At 43.3% G+C, this 20,703-nt stretch overlaps 1 protein-coding gene across 2 annotated transcripts in view; it reads right to left on the bottom strand.

The window, feature by feature from the left end:
- The window catches only part of LOC143144705 (uncharacterized), a 323,901-nt gene that overhangs the window by 137,944 nt on the left and 165,254 nt on the right, over positions 1 to 20,703 (bottom strand). The window contains exon 1 of one of the 2 annotated variants that reach the window (XM_076307375.1): positions 2,681 to 3,329. The exons of the other annotated variant lie outside the window; for it this stretch is intronic. Coding sequence (XP_076163490.1) covers positions 2,681 to 2,800 — 120 coding nt within the window. The 5' untranslated portion in view covers positions 2,801 to 3,329. Of the gene's footprint in view, positions 1 to 2,680; positions 3,330 to 20,703 lie in introns of those variants that run through there. 2 annotated transcript variants of the gene reach the window in all.

The following is a 20,703-nucleotide window of genomic DNA, read 5'->3' as shown; positions in this document are numbered from 1 at the left end:
TTAAGTAGGTATTCGAATGCTACTAATAGACTTCGAATATTTGAGTATTAAGTAGATATTCGAACGATACGAGTAGACTTCCAATATTCGAATATTAAATGGATATTCGAATGATACGAGTAGACTTCGAATAATCGAGTATTAAATAGGAAGTATCGAGTAGGTAACGCTACGTAGAAATCTGAAATATCCGAATACTGAAATACTACGAGTAAACTTCGAATATTCGAGTAATCGATTCTACCGACTTTGTGAATAGATAAATACACGAACGCTACGAATAAACTTCGAATACCTGAGTATCCCATGCTCCGAATTAACTTCGATCTCGCGCGGGAACAAAATGGGTGGGTGAACAGGATGCCCCGTGGGTCTCGCGCGGGCATCGCGCATCGTTAATTTGAATTATTATTGGCCACGGATACGGGCCAATAGGGGAACCCGGCTCGCGGCAATTACGACGAGGAAACTGCGCGCGCATGTAATAGAATCGCGAGCCGCGAGTGCACGCGTAACGGGCACGGGGCTACGGAGTTTTCGATGCCCGTCACGAGGCGAAAATTTCAGATTAACCGCGGCGGCGCGTCTGCGAAACGCACATGGCTCCCGGCGCTTAGGGGAACCGGTGCCGCGAGATAACAGCGAGCGGTTCCTAAGTGGCGCGCGAAAGGAACGACTACGTCTCGCGCGAAGATCGCGCGCTCCGCCGAACGGAGCGGAGCTTTCCAAACGTCCTCCATGCGTGGCGACGCATTCAATTAACGGTCAAATTTTTCCGTTAACGCGTTAAACGTCACGGTGGTCGCTGGTGACCAGCGCTCCAAAGTTACAACGATTCTCTAAAGCGTTTACGAGGCACGAACTCTAATGCTTGAAAATTTTTAAGTACCATTACTCTCGTTGGTAATACTATGAAATAACAAGTACATCGGCAAATTATCGAATATTTCTACTCTTTACACTACGATTCGAATAAATACTGTGGACAATAAATATAGAAACCTGACGTGGTGGTCACTGGTGACCGGCGCTCCAAAAGTACAATTATCTAAAGCGCTGACAAGACACGAATTTTGATGCTTGAAAATTTTTAAGTAACGTTACTCTCGTTGGTAATACTATGATATAACGATAAATTGTAGTGTATCGTCAAACTGTCGAATATTTCAACTTTTTGTACTACGATCCGAACAAATATCGTGGACATCTTTAAGCATAGAAAACCTACGTAGCGTTTAACTTGTTAATAACACACCTCGTGGACACGCCAACACCCGTTTCAAACGGGACAGAATTGCGTTCGCGATTGCGCAACCATTTGACGATTTCTCGCGACAACCGTCCGACCGTTTGCACGGACCGGTTCTCTTCGCCGCTAATCGCTCGATCGAGTTTTAGCGAAAGTCGTCGATCAAACGATGAATGAACCGGATCGAGAACATACCTCGCGAAATCGAACGGGGTAGATTAATAATACGGAATCGGTAGAACATGACATCACTAATGCGGAATCGGTAGAAGATTACATCAATAATACGGAATCGGTAGAAGATGACGTCAATAATACGGAATCGGTGAAATTCGGACATTTCCGTAACAGGCAAAATTCTAGATCTCTACCTCTTGTCGCCAACACTTTTCTTTTAATTCACTCCTCTTCGATTCGACTCCAAAAAGGGTTCCGTCTAAATCTTCCTGCAACCTCGTTACTAAATTTCAAGGCTCTTTTACTCGTATATTCACCTACTGTCCTATTCCCCCATTTCCCGTAGCACTTGATTTTAGTCTCCGTTTGCCAACAGAGACGGGAAAATTTTGTTCGTGCGACTATGGATAAATAAAATCAACATCGAACGTTCAAATTTGTTCACTGCTGACGATTTCGTTGTACAATTAAAACTCTAATTTTTACTCAACTCATCGAAAGTTCTTTGTCTTTCGTTCGAAGTATGTATCCAGGTAGAAATTTCTCCCATCTCTGCCTAAGGTCATTCTCGTTCGTCTCGTATTTTTAAATTAGTCTCGAATGTAGCGTAAGCTCGGAAAAGAGTTCTCTCCGTTCTCCGATGGATGGAATCGTCGAATAAACGGATAAACGAGAACGACTTTATCGCTCGATGGAGTATCCAATGATTTAAGAGCTCGAGAACCCTAAACAAGTTAGACATTCGTTGGAGAATTACCGTCGATTTCGTTCCCCTATACCAGCGAAAGACGCGTACCCTTAATTGCATCTGCGAGCGAAGCACCTTCGAACTGGAGTACACGATGGGCGTAGGGTTAACCCTTTAGTCGCGAATGCCTCGTTTGCTAACGCGGTGTATACACGGTTTCGAATGTCGACTATCATTTGCGAAACCAGTTGTACACGATCGAGGATAGAATTCTTTGCTACTCGAGACAACCTGCGATGATCATCGAACAATGTCGAGACACGATTCTTTCGTCTAGATACTCCTCGTTTTTTCGATCCGGAATCTTTCTTTTCTATCGCACCCGATCGAAACGCAACGATCGTACGGCTAGCTCGTATTTAACTGGTATTTGCTAGTCGTATTTGCAACGAAAAAAACGTCCACGTTGGACGAATGCCGAGCGTAAAATTCGGGCCCAGGGACTCGAAGAGATCAAGAAGCGTAAGCAGCGTGTACGAGCCGCGATAGTCACGCGAATCACGTACCATGCCCTCGTCTATCGAGGTGTCTTCCTCGAAGTAGCATTCGTCGGGCTCATCCGGTGTCAGCGCGGTAGGAGTTTCCGGTGACTCCTCCTTGATGTCCTGCCTCCTCATCCAGTCCATGTCGATGTCCCTCGGGGCCTCTCCGTGCGCGAGATAATGCGTGGGCCTGAGTGAACGTGTTCCTCGCTGGTACCTCGCGGGATCACATGTCTCGCGCTCGTTGACAAACGCTCGCGCGAACGAAAGAACCACGAATAGGACGAATCCCGTGCGACCGAAAACGGGGGTGGATCGGCACCGATACACCAACGGGGGGTACTTATTCTTATCGTTTTATCGACGAGTCGCGCACCGACTACGCGGAAGCCACTCCGCCGCCGGCTGCCGCTGACATTTGCGAAATGTCAAACCTTTTTCTGGCCCGTGTAATATCGCGCTAACGAGACGACGGGTTTCTCTCAAGATCGAAGACTCGATACTGCGCGCGACCGGTGCTCGGATGGATGCACGTGCACGCGTACACCGTGCTGCGGCTCGACGGGGGCGGTCGAAAGAGGGGACGATGGAAACTTGCCCGCACTGTGTCTCGCCACCGATGCGAAACGATCCCTCCGTCTCGAGAACAATCGAATGGAATTTTTGTTCGCGTTAGTTTGTCAGTTCGGTCCGTGGCCGGCTACGATTGCACAAACGTCATCAACGGTGATACGTTCGCGGGATATCACCGTCCACGGTGGATCATCGGTGGTGTAACTTGGTTGCTGATCGACACGGCACTCACCGATCGAGGGTAAAACTCACACGCGACACCACGCTTCGATATCCAAGAGCCAGAGCCGGCGCGTCGTTAAAAACGTTACCCGGCGAGATGATTGCGAGCGAGAGACGACGAACGCGCGCGCAGTCTCGCATGTGCACACGAGCGAGCCACGGCGGCGGTGCAGCTGCAACTGTGTGTGCAGGCCGGGAATGCTGGAGGTGGTTGGAGGCGGCACGGTGGGCGCACTCTGTCTCGTATCTGCCGCAGTTCGTTCTCGCTGTCTCGCCACAGAGGCGCTCGTCCGTTCTCTCCCTCTCTTTTCGAGGGATCGTTCCATCTCGCTCGCTCCCCCGTGTGTCGGGATCCGTCCTCGCTCTCGTTCTCCGTCTCTTTCGTTCGTATCGTTCCTTCCCTGTTTATTTCTCTCTCTCCGTCGGTTCGCAGCGCGCTCGGCGTCCCTTCCCAGCGATTCGTCATTGGTTACGTTTATCTTTCTCCCGTTTAGCTTCCCTTCTCCCTTTTTTCAACGGTCCTCCGTCTTCCTTTAATTTCTTCCTCCTCCTCGTCCTCCTCCTCCTCTATCGTTCGTCGCTACGTCTCGTTTCTTTTGTAGGACGCTCCCCGCTGATCGCCGTCGCCCTCTCCTTTCATCGTACGCGACTCTATCGCGGGGCCCTTCCCAGCGTCCTTTTCCCTCCCTTTGTTGGCCACGCGTTTTTCCTCCTCGTTCTCTCGTTCGTTTCTGTTTCTTTGCCAACCCGCCTCGACGTTTCCCTCCGTCCTTCTTTCACCGAGACTTTCTCTCACGGTGTGGCACCCGTCCTCGTTATACCTCGCGCGGGCTCCCTCGTGCTCTCTAGCTCGGCTCTATTTCCCTCGTCGCCCTCGACTTCCACCTTTCTTCCACGCTATTCTTCCGCGCTTCTGCTCGACCTCCCGGTTCGTTCCTTCCTTCTCCTCTCGTCCTCCTATGCCGCGATTTTTCTTTCTCAGGTCGACCGGAAAACGGCAACCGCTGCCGCGACTGGACAGAGCCCTATGGGTGGGGGGGGGGGGGGAGGACGAGAAGAGAGGGGGAGCGAGAGAGACGATACGTAACGAGGGTGGCCAGAAACGGCTCGTTCTCTTTTCTTAACTCGTACACCGTCTCTCTCGAGAAGCAGCATCCCTATTCCATTTCTCTCCCTTCCCCGCTTGTCCTTCGTACTCCCCCTCCAGTCGCGCTCCGTCTCAGTCCGACTCGCCGCGTCCTCCCTCTCCGCAGTTCCCTGACCCCTTCCCTTTTGCGTGGAGTCACTACGAGTTCAGGGACGATCCGTTTTCAGTCGAGACCCTGGATCTAACGCCCCGAGGGATCCCAGAAATAGCGACTTTCTTCGTGCCGGGGATTTCGTCTTCTTTTTTATGTTTACGGCCGGGATCCGATACGGATACGTCTTTCGAAACAAATTGTCGATAAGGTACCCATTGAAAAATTGTCCTCGCGATAAACACCCGATTTATGGGAAACGTACGGTTTCGATACGCCGGAGCAGGGAAACGAACTCGCGGTGTGTTGAAAATTCCACACCGGTCCCCGCATTAGCCGTTTCGATCGCTCGTAAGTATTTCACTCCCACGCGCCGCTTCCGGACGATTTGTATTATTATCGTTGCGGAACGACGATTTCCAATACAATATCAACTTTTACGAATTACTTTCTTCAATGTTGGTACGCTCTTTGTTAAAACAGTCGCAACTCGCGCTACATTGTACGTTTAAGAAATTTTATATTCGTAATCTTGTTGTCACGCTTACGACAAAACAGAGCGGTGCGCGTTCAAAAACGGAACCACGTTCCCTGCGCCTAGATGCGGTTACGAAGGGGGTTTACCTCGTTCGAACGATATTAAATATCCCCGGAAGGTACCAAAAAAAAAAAAAGAAAAAAACGGACAAGTAGCTCGACGGAGGCCGTAAAGGAAACGCATGGGTGCACACCGGTTTGGAAAATCGATAATTCGGTCCTCCCTGTAAATTCGTGAAACGTTACGTAAGCCGCGTCCCTGTAAATCATGCGTCGTTGAATCGCAACGAACCGCTGTGTACTACATCCCTGAGCTCGGTCCCACCGTGGCAGAAAGAGGGACGAGGAAAATGGCAAGTATGCCACGATAAGAATGACAAGGAGGAGAAGAACGAACCCGATGCTAGGGCACGGACACTTGGAGAGGCAAAATACCTTAGAGGAAGATGGGCATAATTCACAGGACGAAGAGGAATGACCCGCAGTGTCGTAACTAGTAATTCGAAACCACGATGTCGGGCGTAATTCAATTTTAATCAAGCATTGTTGGCAGCGCTGCTGCTCGCAACAGCTGCGTACGTACGAGTCGCTCGTTAACGATCTTTTTCTTGTTGTTCGAAAAACGGAATCTACGCGAAAGGTTTCCTTCCACGCGTTGTTTCGAATTGCACACGAATACGGGGAGATCGGTTTCGATACCGCGTACACCGATTAACGCATCCGATAACCTCAAATTTGTGATACCCTCGCTACGATCCGTTTTCGTTCGAATATTTAGCTTTGCACGGATACTAAAATCCGATACTAGATTCGCGAAGATACCGAACAATTGCGTTGGCGGAGAGGCTCCTCGTAGTTTTCCTTGTGGAAAAAGTGGCGAGAATCGTGGTCTCGGCAGCTGTGACATCCCGCGGCTAAAAAGCATGCAGCGCCATCGATGCGCACGGCACTGGCGCGAACCACGGTAGAAAGGGACAGACGCTGGTAGAGACACGTGATGCTGGAACGTGTGTTAGTCATGGGTTGCCCATGGCAACCCACGCGGCTAATGTACGCGGTACGGGCCGCTCGTTCAGGACAACGCTGCTATATACGTACGGGAGAGCGTACGTAACTCCGTAGGTTGTACTACGCGTACTACTACGCCCGTGCACAATGGGAAAATGGGAGGTCAGGTTCGTGTGCGTCCACACACGTGGCCGAGTTAATTGATTTCGCCTCCGTTCGTTGCCACTACGTTATGTTGTCGTTCGGTCGACGCAGCCAACGAAACCGCGTTTATCGTTGTCGACCTGCGTCGCGTCGCGACACTGCCGCCGTCGAATGGGGAATCTTCGGGGAGGAATGCACCGCCCGATGCAATCGGCAGACGAAACAGCGTAATATCGAATGCGGGATCGGGCTGGAAAACAGCGCCGTTATTTGCTCGCTTTTCATACCTTCGACCGCGACGAGCCTTGTGCTTTCGATCGACGAAGTTTACATTGACAACAAATATTCCATCGTTAATCGATGCGACCAACGAAAGTTTTCGGTGTGGACGTATTTACGTTCGAAAATAACTATCTCGGGTTATTTAATTTCGAGCAGAACAATAAACAATTGCAACTCGGTTAATTAAATCCATCGTTAATTAATGCGTCCAACGAAAGTTTTCGGTGTGGACGTATTTACGTTCGAGAATAACTATCTCGCGTTATTTAATTTCGAGCATAAGAATAAACAATTGCAACTCAGTTGCGTCTTGTACGTTCGATCGATGAAATTTCCAATAACAAAAAATATTTCGTCCCTAGTTAATCCGAAGCGCCAAACGCACGGATTGCTTCGATCGTGAGCATTCCGCACTCAAAGGGTTAAAATTACGAAGGAATATTTCGGATGTAATTCCACGTCTTTGCAGCAACGAATCTCGAGTAACGTATAAATTTGTCGGTGTGTATAATTAACCGGATGATGTTACGTTTGCGCAAATATCCCCGGTCTCACCGTAACAAGCGTCATTGACCGACGATTATAATCAATTTCGTTGAGCAAATTGCGCGCAGCGTGGTCCAACATCGTCACGGTATTCGTCGAATGTAATCACCGCCGAGCCACGAATAATTCTCTGCAGCTACAGAATCGAGTTTGCACTCGATCGTAGCGCTCGAAGAATTCGGCTAGCCGGCAAGGAGGATGCAGTTGCACCGGTTCGTTGCATTCAGGCGCAATCACGCCGTGTGCACCAATTAAGAGCGCCCCACGCCGTAATCTGAGATACCCCGATGCATGCAAATGCATTCTACGGTGCACGCCACGGTCGGAGCTGGACGGCGGTCGATCGTTATCGCTTGATTATCGGTCGTTGGTAATGGCGGTTTTCCAAGATCCGTGTCAGGAAGAGACTTCTGATAATTTACCCGGCCGCGATGCAGTTCGAGGCAACGATTAACATATTCCTGATTGCGTAATGCATTTATCACGGATGCGAATATACCGAATGCACCTTGTCGAAATTCGAGGCAATGGTTTCTTTTGTGCTTCGTTATAAATTTTTGAAATTTCGAGCGGAAATACTTCATCTCCGTGACGACTCGGTATACGAGGTGCGTTTTTTTTTTTTTATTATATTTTTTAAATCTTTCCTCCTCGAGGAACATTTAGCGAATACTGGGCCAAAATACGTTTACGGCGCAAAATAATATATTATATCGTCATTCATTGTCCTTAAAAAATTATACCGACTTTGACGAGGAATCATCGAGGAGCTGCATTTTGGAATTTATTCTTTTCGGAAATTCTTTCGTTTTTAGAATATTTTGTAACGTTTGGAAAAATAGTTTTAATTAATTCTTAGTATACAGTTCTGTTGAATATTATTCTCTGGATCAAACGAAAAAAGTAAAGAGAAAAATACTCTTAACGTAGACAATACTCACGAACTTATAGATTGACTCGATATTTAAAATTTTTCCATTGTTCGGTGAACGATACGATCCATCGTGTATCAAGAGTTTGAACAACTATCATTTATTTTTCAGCTCTGTTCGAACCTGGTCAAAGTTTACAGTGATAAAGTACTTCCTCAAGAAGCTTTAGCATTAATCGAGAAGAAAGACCAACGCTGGGTGGAAAGGACGGTTTCTAAGAAATTTTATGCAACCTGTGTCACCTTTTCCATTAACGCTCTGAAGTTACACGACTTCGTAGATCGGTTATGCCACCACTTATGCCCACATACATTGTATGTATGTACATATTTACGTATTAAATAAGGTTTTACTTTCCACTGTTTTTTTTTTTCACAACGAAAAGTATAACTCGAGAAGGGATAAGAGTATAATTTATTTAACACGTTACGACCCTTAATTTCTATCCTCCACGGAATACTAAAATTGATCGTCCATACTTAGAAATATTAACGAGCAGAACACGAGGCGGTTAAATTTAAACAAAAACGAAGGTACTTATAATTGGGGAAAGAAAAGCATATAAATTCATCTAAAACGATACCACGATAGAATGTAACGTTTAAATTTAAATGTATTCTACACTGTTGGGAAATTTATAATTCGTAATTCGTAATCTTCCGCTTTTTAACTCGGACGAAGACCGTAAGATGGCAGGACTGCGTTACTTCTGTTTCTTCTTCTTACATTGTTTATTCTGTTTACAAATACATTCGTTTCGTATACAAATCTAAAAGCTATACCAGTGTTCCTCATTCTCCGTATCATAATCCACCCCTATTGCTATAATTGGTTTAAATTATAACACGTAAATTGAGTCGAAATAATAAGAGAAACTGTTTTGTTTACCGAGGAAGACGAAACGTTTACGCCGAATTACGACACTCGCTCTTTGTTCAAAATATTCCAAGGAAATCAGATAGGGTGATTCAGAAATATGTGTACATACTTCAGAGAAACAATGTCCTATGAACATGCGTCCTACATACCTTGGTTTTCCAGTTATAAGAAATGATGGACGATACAAGAAAATTAAAAAATTGACCCTTTAATTCTCCAATATTTTTATTTCGGGCCCTTATCTAGCGTATAGATGTAACTTTCTCCAACAATTAATGTTTCTTGCATATGCAATGCGATCCAATACATATATTCGTATCGCAAAAGCTTTGAAATAGTTGCAAGATATTATTACAAATATAACAATACATTTAAAAACAAATCCAAAGTATCGTTTCAAGGGCATTTTCAATTTCATTCTTGATCAAACATCAAACAAGTAGTAGTTTAAAACTATTTATAATATTATGATTTAACCAACCATTGTTTTTAAGACATTCGTTCACAGAACATCCCCTAAAGTATGGCCACGCCACGTAATCACTCTGTATAGAGTAACACGTGAAACGCTATGCCAGTTTTCCATACTTAAGAAAATCCAAAATATTCATTCTAATCGTACTTTCAACACTTAACATCTAACTTGAAATATTTGATAATCTGTCTAGTATTGTAAGACTAATGAGTAAGATTAAATTATAATTAACATTGATTAATTGTAAGATTAAATTATAATTAACGAAATTATGAGTAATTGAAATGTTTGAAAATTATTCGTGAGAATGAATTTGGAAAAGTAAGGTCTCTTGATATGCGTAACGTCGTATACTTGTTATTTTACAGTATCACGAACAAGAGTAAAACATTAAATTCAAAGCTTACGTTACTCAAGCATCAGAGTTCGCGTCTTGTAGACTTTTTAGAGAAATATAACTACGGAGCGCCGTACACCGGTGACCACCGCGTTGTAGAACGCGTTAAAATTTCCCGCGAAGTATCCGTATCCTCGGTGGATTGTCTCGTGGCGAAACCGTGGTTCGAATTCGATCACCGTTGATCTCCGAAGAGTCGAGATAATCGAAACGAAGGCTCGATCGAACGAAGCGAACCGAGCTACCATCGAGCTCCGGGGCCTTACGAAACCGTGTTACCCAACGGTGCTCGTGTATGCGTGGCGCGCAAGGAACAACGAGCCCATTTCGCATGGTTGCATTATCCTGGAAACGCAGTCAGGACTGACACAGATACGGCGCGACGTTACGCCGACGAACCGTGGCACCGAGGAAAGGAAACACGGACCGGTGGAACGGAGAGAGCAATTGTGCATTAAATTGAAACAGGCCACGACGACCGTAAGCGTTCCCGTGGCATTATGCGCCCGCGTCTCCTATGGTGAGTTCGCGCGTACTAGTATTCGAGCCCGCGCGTCGATACGCGTAACTCATGATTGCCGGTGTTCACGGAACGTCATGCTGCCCATTAAGCCCCACCAACGCGTCTGCACGAGTTGAATGCACCTAGAGAACTCGACCTCGTCGTTTCTCCAGCGACTCGTGTGGGAGTACCGCGAGAAATTCGTGGCCCGGGACGCGATACGCGCGATTGGAAACAATGTGTCGAAATCACCGCGACTTCTTCTCACGAGAACCACTCGTCCTTCTGTGACCCGGTTGTGTACCGATCTGACCAGGCTAATGCGCTTCCTAGGTTCTCGCTTTCGATACGGAGATACGAGTTTCACGGTGCTCGTCGAATAGTCGAACCGAGTCGAGCGGTACGCTGTTCGAAATGGACCGATTCGAGAACTCGAGAATATCGAACGACTCGAACGAATCGAACGGTCGTTGAAACGTGCTTCGATTAGGGGTTGAAAATCACGGGTTAGGTCGGTTCCGAGAACGGGTACGAGAAACGAAAAGATGTTACGATTGTTACGGTTATAGCGGTTCTGGTTTATTTCGATTTCGGTTACGATTCTTTCGGATACTGGTTCTATAATTGTGGGTTGTCCGTTCTGTATGGATTATGATTGGATTTTACAAAGTATTAGGGTATTTTTCTGTAAATAGAGAATTCTATCTGACAGCAGTGTTATCGTAATATTAAGTATATATTATTTTAAGATTAAATTATAATTAACGAAGTTATGAGTAATTGAAATGTTTGAAAATCATTCGTGAGAATGAATTTTGAAAAGTAAGGTCTTTTAATACGTGTAATACAAACAAGGTTATATCGAGCATATGTGTGTACGAATTTCTTTTTCTTATTTTTACGCTCTTAATTAGTCTCTGAAATTATGCTCACATAATTCAAAATTGAACCTATATTTGAACGGTTCGGTTCGAATTTCGAACTATTCGAATATTCGAGTATCTCGACTGTCGGAATTTCAACGACCCCCTTACAGCCGATACATCGTAGCGTAAAGGAAGACTTTTGTTATATAAAATGTCTTTCTTCTTAACACGTTCATTTTAGCGTTAAAATTTTTTTCTTTATTCGCGTTTCACTATCACCGAATGCATACGTTCCGTATATTTGTATCGTTCGAACTCGTTTCGAATAAAGCGTAGCAAGATATCTAAATTACAATATCAACGACCCTAACTTCGAACCTACGCGATTAGGAACAGCGATCGAAAGATGTCGTCGAAAGATAACCTCGTCGGATAGAATACGGAGTTACGCGATCGGAGTTTGAAATAACCGAGGACTCGCCCATTGTACTATATATCGAAGTCTGTATCATTCTATTGCATAATACGACCGATCGGGAATCCAATAAAAGGAATTCCCGGTAAGCGCGCGGAGGACATTTTACGAGACTCGTGCACGATGTTTTCTTACCGAGACATTTAACAGCCGTACACGCTCGGTTACTTATCGTCGGGTATGGGGTAATTCGAGTAATTTTCTTTCACAATTTTCGAAAAATAAGATGGAACTCGCGGAACACAGAGTTCGAAACTACGATAAAAAATTACTACGAATCCAAATTTATTTTCTCGAATTCGATCGCACGGGTTTGTTCCGTTGTCAATTTATATCGTGATCGAATCGATTTCTTCTCCGGATTCGTTTCATTGTTTACGAATCCAATTTACACGTTGTACATAGAGCATGGAATAATTGAAAATTGGAGACGAAACAGTTGGTGGATTCAGAACTGTTTTCTCTTAAAAAGGGTTACATAGGACTGAGCGCTCGGCAAATAAAAAAAAAAAAAAGGTAACATTATTTGTTGTTCAAACGAATATTCAAGTGTCAATAGATGCCACGATTATCGTACTTTAACACTCCTACCTGATCGTTCTATCTTTCGGACTCTAATCCTGTGTAATCTTTTTAAGAGCAAACAGTTTTGTATTCACAGTAGCAGTTTTGTTTCCAATTTTCAATTATTCCACACTCTACCTACAACACGACAAATTACTATAATACTTCTGTTGTATCACGTTCTACATTCTTTCTACCGGTTTGTATTTTCATATATTTACTCTCAACTGTACGCAAACGAGACTTATCCCGTAAACAAGTAAATTTATATTATTCGACCAAATGAACCCATTCAAGTCATTCGACGAATTGAACTCGCCACGCCATGGCCATTGGGAAGTTTTAAAATCGTATAATGTTACAATGGTGCATATAAATATGCATGCAAAATGTCAACGTAAAATATTTATTATTCAATCCTCTACAACTATTGACAAGTTTGCGCACACTTTCCACTTCCAACCGAACGTTTAAATCCGACCGTTAGAGTTGCCGCAAGAATTTAAATACGCTACGAAAGTTAAAATAACGGTCGTCGAGTCTGTTCTCGAGGATAATATAGTTTACTGTAAATAACTATTCACAGAATATTTTTCACATATATTTCGCCCACGAATTCCGTGGAATAGTTCCATTATTCCAGAAGTATCGATTTCTCTTTCCTTTTGCCCCTAATGTTACAACTATTTCGCCCACGAGTACCATGGAATGGTTCCATCGATCCAGAAGTATCGATTTCTCTTTCCTTTCGCCCCTGATGTTACAACTAACTATTTTAACGAATTATTCATAGAAGGTACGCGCGCCACCGCGTTCAACTAATATTAATTACGTTGCGCACCGGTCATTGTCAAATCTCGGTGGTAATGGAATATTACAGCGTTTCGATTTATTTCTTTTCTGGTTGTTAACGAACGTTAATGAGGCGATTCAGACCGTGGTCGTTCGCGCTGCAACAATGGGAAGAAAAATTACAATGTCCCGGTAACGTAATGTTCACGAACCCCGCGGATTCGTTTCTACCCGACAAACCAAGGCCAGCACAAAAGTACGCCGTTAATTTTTAACACCGTTGCGAAGAACCGTGCGACCGTTCCATGGACCAAAACAGCCCAGCCAGACATTCGGACCTTTGAAGTCGTCCGCTGATGCAAGAGCCAAGAGTTCATCTCGAAAGATTTACATCTCTTGCGAGCAGAAAGAGGAAAGGTATGAAGCAACGGGCACGGTGAAAGGGAAGGGGGCACAGAAATAAACGCCGCACGAACTTACCGGGGCCAAAAGGGTCCCTGGGAAGCGGAGACTATCCCACGACAGGACCTTAGAGTCCTTTCAGGATTCTCTCGTACCGCCAACCAGAAAAACCACGCGCGCCGTAACAGCGACTCGATGTACGAATTCGAAATTCGGTAAAAAAAACAAACAGAAACTACGAAGAGACAGAGTAATACGATTTGGTAAGAAATTTGGTCGAAGACCAACGTTTTACGGATAATTATTTTTTGGAGCACTTTTGAATACCACGAGTCGTTTGAATGGAGTCGAAAATAGTATCGAAATGACCGCATCTTAATTTTTGGGATTTAAGTGTCCAATTTTTGATAATTAGAAGAACGTTCCTTCTTTTTGCGTATTTTTGTTTGTTTGTATATGTATGGATCAATCGTACAAATTTTTGACAAGAAGTACAACATAAAAGTCGAAATCGTTAAATAAAACAGTATATTGCTCGAGAAGACTAGAAAACAAGATTGGTTTGTTTCTTTCAACGAGCTAGAATCTCGATGCTTAAATCATAGCCCACGATTAACAGAGAAACGGTATTTCTCAAAGGAATAGTTAAAAACGTGATCCAATTCTCGATGTTTCTCTTTTAATTTTGCATTCAGAATACAACGCTCGATCTTTTCTGCTGTCCGAACACACGAATGTACATATACCGCTCGAATGATATTCAGTTCGCTCGTTTATAATAACATTCGATTCGTTTATTTCTATTTGCAGATAGTATCTCCGAGACTTCCCAGATACTCGGTAAAACGATGATCCGATTCTCTCGAACTATTTGCGATAAAACATTTTCAGATCAACGCGCGAACGTACAGTTTCTCTAAAAACAAAATCTCTCACTGTGTTTGCAAACGTAGCGACAGGATTGTTCGGACACGGTCCAGAGCAGGAGGGAAATTCCAACGAATTCGTTTCTACGATAACAAATCTTAGCTCGGCCAGAATGTTACTTTCCAGGAACTGTTGAAAACGGCGAAGAATTTTAGTAGAAATATTTATCCAATTCGTAAAACTAAGCTTCAAGTTCTAGAAAGTTTCTTCAGAGGGTTATCAAACTTGCTCCAGCGTTGAACGATTTTAATATTAAACGTCTCGAGGGTATCTTATTCCAGCAACAAAATGGATACTACATACGTGTTGTCGAAGTGATCTCTCAACAACGTGATCTCTCAACAACGTTATGTCCCATCGATTCTCAAAAGTTGCACCAGCTCGTAAATCGCGAGAATTTCCTCGTAAATTCGATCGAGACCCCATCCTCTTAAAACAAATGCAACAATGATTTGGTTACCTCCACATATTCATAACGAACAGTCTACGTTGAGTTTTAGGAACTGTATTGGCAAAAAATGGTCAACGGTTCGACCATTACTTCCCTTTCAATTTTCTTCAGTCACAAGCAGAGAGTCGTGAAAAGCACACGACCCTTTTCATCGGGTCGAGTCGCTCTGTTACCGAATACGCGAAATCTCTTTGTATTGTAATAAACCAGATATTATCGTGATCTGAACTTTTCCAACGCGTCGAATCGCGTAAATCAAGAATCGATGGAACGGTGTCGCCCTAGTTCGATCTTAATCGTTCGATCGTTATCGATTCCAGACGCGATGTTCAACGATCCTCGAGGTGATCTCTGGTCACGTGTAACAGACCGTGGCAGTAGCGACAAAATTACCAACTTTCTCCGAGGAACGGTATGTAAAGCGTAGCTCGTAACGTTCTCTCGAGGTCCGCGTTTAGAGGCAGTTTAACGAGATATCGACCCATGAATTCGATAGTTTACTGCGGCAGAGAATCCTGCGGCAACGCGGATCGAGGCTCGTCGGCGTTGTCGCGGGGATTAAATCCAGTACAGTCCAGCGACCACGCCCAAGTGAAATGCGCATGTGGGCACGGTTTAACCGCTCTTAGAATCGTCATATTTGTTTGGAAACCTCTATGCACCGCGAAAGACGCGCGATTGTGCACCACGATCGGATTCCCTTGTTTTTCCATTGAATACGTACGAACGATCTCGAGTATTCCAGCGATACGTGCCTCGTTCGACGATGGTCTATCCATTCGAGTTGCGGTGAAAACGCATCGCAACGAAAACCTTTGGTGGAATCTACGGAAAGTAATAGTTGCGCGTGAAACGTCGAGAAATGTTTTTTTTTTCTCGACAATTCTTCTTATTAAGTCACGCTACAGGGGGTTTCAGTGAGAGTGATTTTTGTATAGCTTTTGATTTGTGAATTCGTTAAAGTTTTACCGATGTCATTTTTGTAATCTTTGGAAAATGATCATGGAACTTTGCACGATTTAGTAACGACTAGAAATTATTCGAATTTATTACCGAATTGATTTTCGATTCGAGTTACACTTCATACGCTCTTTAAACAAGTGCTTTATTCAATCGATTTTGTGCAATGTAACACAGCTCAAATTATGCGAGACAGTTATAAACGATTATCAAGAACAGCCGAGATGGACATTTACACGATACTATTGTACTTTACAAATAATGTCATCGAACACACATTACAACGAATGAGAGATTTTATAGGTGTATCTCACGTACGGTTTATTTCACTTCGATTCAAAATTACTCTTGTATAGACAAGCTATAGTTCTTTTCTTAGCAAAAGTACGGAAAAAGTAATAAAATAGAATACTGTACTAAGAACTATATCGCCGTGATATAAATTGTTTTGTGCAAATTTCTTCAACAGTGTCCATTTTAATCGTATAGAAATACCCCACCGAAATCCTTTTTGGCTAATCCATTTCTTTAAACTCTATATACCATAGTTCGTGCAACGTTTAAATCGATCTTCTTAAAACATTTGACATCGCCGTCATTGCACCTACAAAAAATAAGAACACCGATGCAAGAGGAAGGAACTTGAATACAGTCGACGCGTCGTTTAAATAAAATTTAATTTCCATCGTAAAGAATCGATCACGTGATCGACCATTCGAGCCCGACACCGGTACAATGTACCCACCCACGAATCTTCGTTAGCGATCGATACATTTCCAATGTATTTTTGCGTCTACGAACAAAACTTTATCGTAGATACCTATTTTCTAACGTAAGGGATACAAGTGTACGGGAAAAGGATTTATTTTGGAAGCGGTATTTCCGTATTACACGTTCTCGCGCAGATCCGTATTTCCAAGCGCTTTTCGAAAATGTTCAAAGGTTGCACGAAACAACGCAAGACGATGTATCCGGAAAAGTAACGTTTCTGGAAACTAGGCGACGTCAATAGTCGAGGGAATTCCTTTCAACGAGCCAACAGAGCCAACAGCACTTACAGCATCGGCTCTAATTAGCGGTAATTAGAAGAAGCTCCGCGGACGGCGCCACAAATTGAAACCGGCGTAAACCAATCTAGAGGAGGCTGCGCGAGGTAAAGAGCGTCGGATGGATCGAGTCAAACGAATCGCCGACAGCCACCAATGGAATCGCGCCATGGATGTCGCGCGCGGTTAAAACAACTTGGCTCTTCTCCGCCGAAAACTTACCGAGCCGAACTCGTTGCTCCGAATGCGTGGTGCCACGGAACGATGGAGATCTCGTAAACGGCCTATGGAAATATGAAAAACATATGGCGAACGTCTACAGAATACGTACAGGATTGCCCCGGGAGGAAATTCCTTCGCGAAACTATGCCTCACACCCGTAACCGTGTTGCACTTTCATCATTTTACTTCCATATTACGAGATTTCGAATAACGCACGAATGAAGAATAAAAGTGACAATAACTCAAGAACACGCACGACTTACGTATGAATTCTTCTCGTTGTATTATTTTTATTGCGTTAAGTACACCATTGAACGTATCTTGTAAAGGAATTTTCTCAAAGTGTCTTTTCAAGGTTTCTTTGTAACAGATCGACTTTGAAAATTCTTCGATTCGTGGTCATTATAGTTTCAATAGTTCGTCCAGGTAGAAAGTAGAGGGCAGTTGGTGTTTTATGGTACTCTTCCATCCAATTGGCAATAGTGTATACGATTTAGCGTAAAATCGCAAACCTGTTCACGTGGAAATCAAGAAACTGAGAGCGGGTCCCGTTTTCTCGTAGAATTTTAATTCTCGATTTTCTGATAACAGATCGGTTTTTTCCTTTACGTTCAACGCGATAATTACGCATGGTCTGTAGGAGATTCAAGAGGGCTGTCTGTGGGAACAGTCGAGCAAACTTGAACGAACAGTCTGGCTATTTCATGCATTTATGAGCACGTGTTGTTTAAATAAATTGTACATATATGTACACTTTCGAAATGCGTGTAATTTACCGTAAATGTAACAAAATGTTCTACACGCTATCTCGTGAAACATTCACAAAAAAGATATAGAAGACCTTTCGTTTAGTAATTTTAAACGTGCAGAACCGTTCTTAAAAATTTTTTAAAAACGAAAGAAACGTTCGCGAAAAGTGTCGGAAAATTCAGAAAAATATTACGAGGATGTTGATACACCGTGTTTTCAGGATACGTCCCACTTTGTAAACTGAACCTTCCCACGACGTTTAAAGAGCTTAAGAACGATCTTTTCGGGATGTCCTCTCAACGTACAGGACGTCCGGGACGGATGTTCTTTGGATGTACACAAGATTCTCAGCCTACCAAATATCCTCTACTTTTCAGAACTCTCTTTTATTCTTCCAACCTGAACACAGACAATCCTATCAAAATATATACGTAAGCTTGCCAACACAACTACAACGATCGGATCATCTTTAATAAACTCATTTAAATCCGAAATGTATAGAATTCTGTATATTTATTTCAATATATTTTCAATGTTATTTCTTCAAACGTTGATTCTAAAAACTTATTCTGTGTATTTATCTCTATCTATCGTGTCCTTTCTTCAATCTTGTTTCTTCTAACGTTGTTTTAAAAAGATTATTCTGTATATTTATTTCTATCCACCACGCCTCTTTTCTTCAATGTTATTATTTTTGTATACTTCACTTTCGTTAGAATCTGCATCGTTGTTAATTACTTCCTTGTATTGCTTCCGTACTTTTAACCTATCAGCCCATAAATAAATAAATAAGACATTTTCGCGCTATTTGGGAATCGTAGCACCGAATATCGACGAATGTTATACAGCACGCGTATGCACACGAATTATAAAAAATAACACGCGTACTTTGCAAATCGTTCTTGGTTAATGCCGACGTAGTTCAAAACTTACATTTTTAACAAACAAAATAACCGAGCCGACGATACCGGAAACTCAGTTGCGCAAGCCTCGCAAACGCGACGAATTGACCCGCGGAATCGCGTTATCGGCCGAAGGAAGAATAGCGTTAAATGGTTTAACGACGACCCGATAACGGAATATAGGACGAAGTAACGATGGAAGTTCGTCGAACCGCGGTGCAGTAGATGCGTTCGCTGCACGGAATGCACCGTGCATTGGCTCGAAGTGACGATTGTGCAATTTCCAGGGGAATGCAGCGCGTTAATAGAAGGTTACCGGAAGAAAGCGGAAAAGAAAACTCGGACGCGATCGAGAGAAACAATTGAATTAAATTCTTCTAAAGAAGAAATTCCTTCTTTCCTCCTTGAAATGTTTCAAGACACTTGCGGGAAATTTTTACTTCAAATTTTACAGTTCTTCCATTCCACTCTTTTTTATTTTAATCATTGAATTCCATTTGTTTTGGACGAGTATATCGTCCAAATTTCTACTACAAATTTTATAGCTTTTCCATTTTACTCTTTATTATTTTAATCATTGAATTCCACTTGTTTTGGACGAGTATATCTTTCGAGTTATCTCGGGTATGGTTGTTAGGTGATCGATGAACAAAACGACGACAAGAAACGAAAATAAAGAGCAGTGGAAATCTAAAAGGAGCCGAAGACATTCATCACGGTGCATCCAGTGACTCGAGCGAACCATCGAAGAAGTAAACGCCGTTATCGAAGTTCGTTAACGTTGCGTTCGATTTATGACGCAACAGAGTAAGATGATGCTCGACGCGAACAACTGGGATGTCCGATCGAATTTACGCTGTTGAAAAATGTCTGGATAACAGAATAATTTGAAAACAAACGAGAAATCGGCAACGATTCGTTTTACGAAAATCACTCGTCGATTGCTCGTAAGACGGTACAATAATACCGTACGAACGAGGTCGAAACATCGAAAGAAAATCATGCTACCACCTTACCACCAACGTTTACTATTCTTGGCATCGAGAATAAAAACAATCGCACATTTTTATACTCTGTATAGCAATATCCCTTGAATCCAGACGCGTTTCTCGAGTCTTTGACCCATTCTCGCAACAGATTGTTTTACTATGATCAAAACTACTATAATAGACGCGACTGGATGCTGACGTATTTCTACGGAGCTCTGCCTGTACCGAAAGTTTCCTATATGTAAGTCGTACGGAATAATCACTTCTCCGATATTAGAACAGAACAGAAACGGTGAGAGTCGATAGTTCGTTTAACTATTCCGGGATCCACGGCCTTTACGACAATTGTGTCAAGTAATCGTACGTTGGAGTAGGATACGAGAGACTCCGGTACGTTATAAAGTTGAAAATACGTTAGAGTACGCGAAACAGTTTCTCATCTGACAACGAAAAGTGCAAAACAACATCGTTGTATCGACTCGAGCGTTTTAACCCCCTAGAAAAAAACCCTGGTCTACAGTCGAAGCACACGCTCGAGAGCAAACGTATTTTAAAATTAAAAACTCTAGTAGACCGTACTAAAATTAAAAAGTTTCCAGAAAAGTGATTAAAAAGCATACCGAGACATTGCTAAGCTATAATTATTAACCAAAAGGAATTGGACTCGTAAGTATTATTCGATCCGCATAAAGTGTTTTCCAAATACCATATTATATTTATAAAAAAAAAAAATCACCGACGCGTTCTGGTGGACAGTAAAGCTAACCATCGACTCGACGTTTAAACGAAACCGAATGAGAAAATCGCGATTCGCTTAAAAATTTTCGAAGACTCCATTCGGACGCGAGGATGGAGCGTTCCGAGTGCGCATAGACCCCGTTCGTTCTCCGGAGAAGTCGTAAGAGGGCCTTAAGGCCCGCAGGAGGGCCCCAAATCGGACCGACACGATGCGCAGGAATGCGTCGA

Source organism: Ptiloglossa arizonensis, chromosome 3 (assembly GCF_051014685.1).
Source record: "Ptiloglossa arizonensis isolate GNS036 chromosome 3, iyPtiAriz1_principal, whole genome shotgun sequence".
NCBI lineage: Eukaryota > Metazoa > Arthropoda > Insecta > Hymenoptera > Colletidae > Ptiloglossa > Ptiloglossa arizonensis.
Note: the sequence above shows the minus strand (reverse complement) of the source record. Positions and strands in the feature narration are given on the sequence as shown.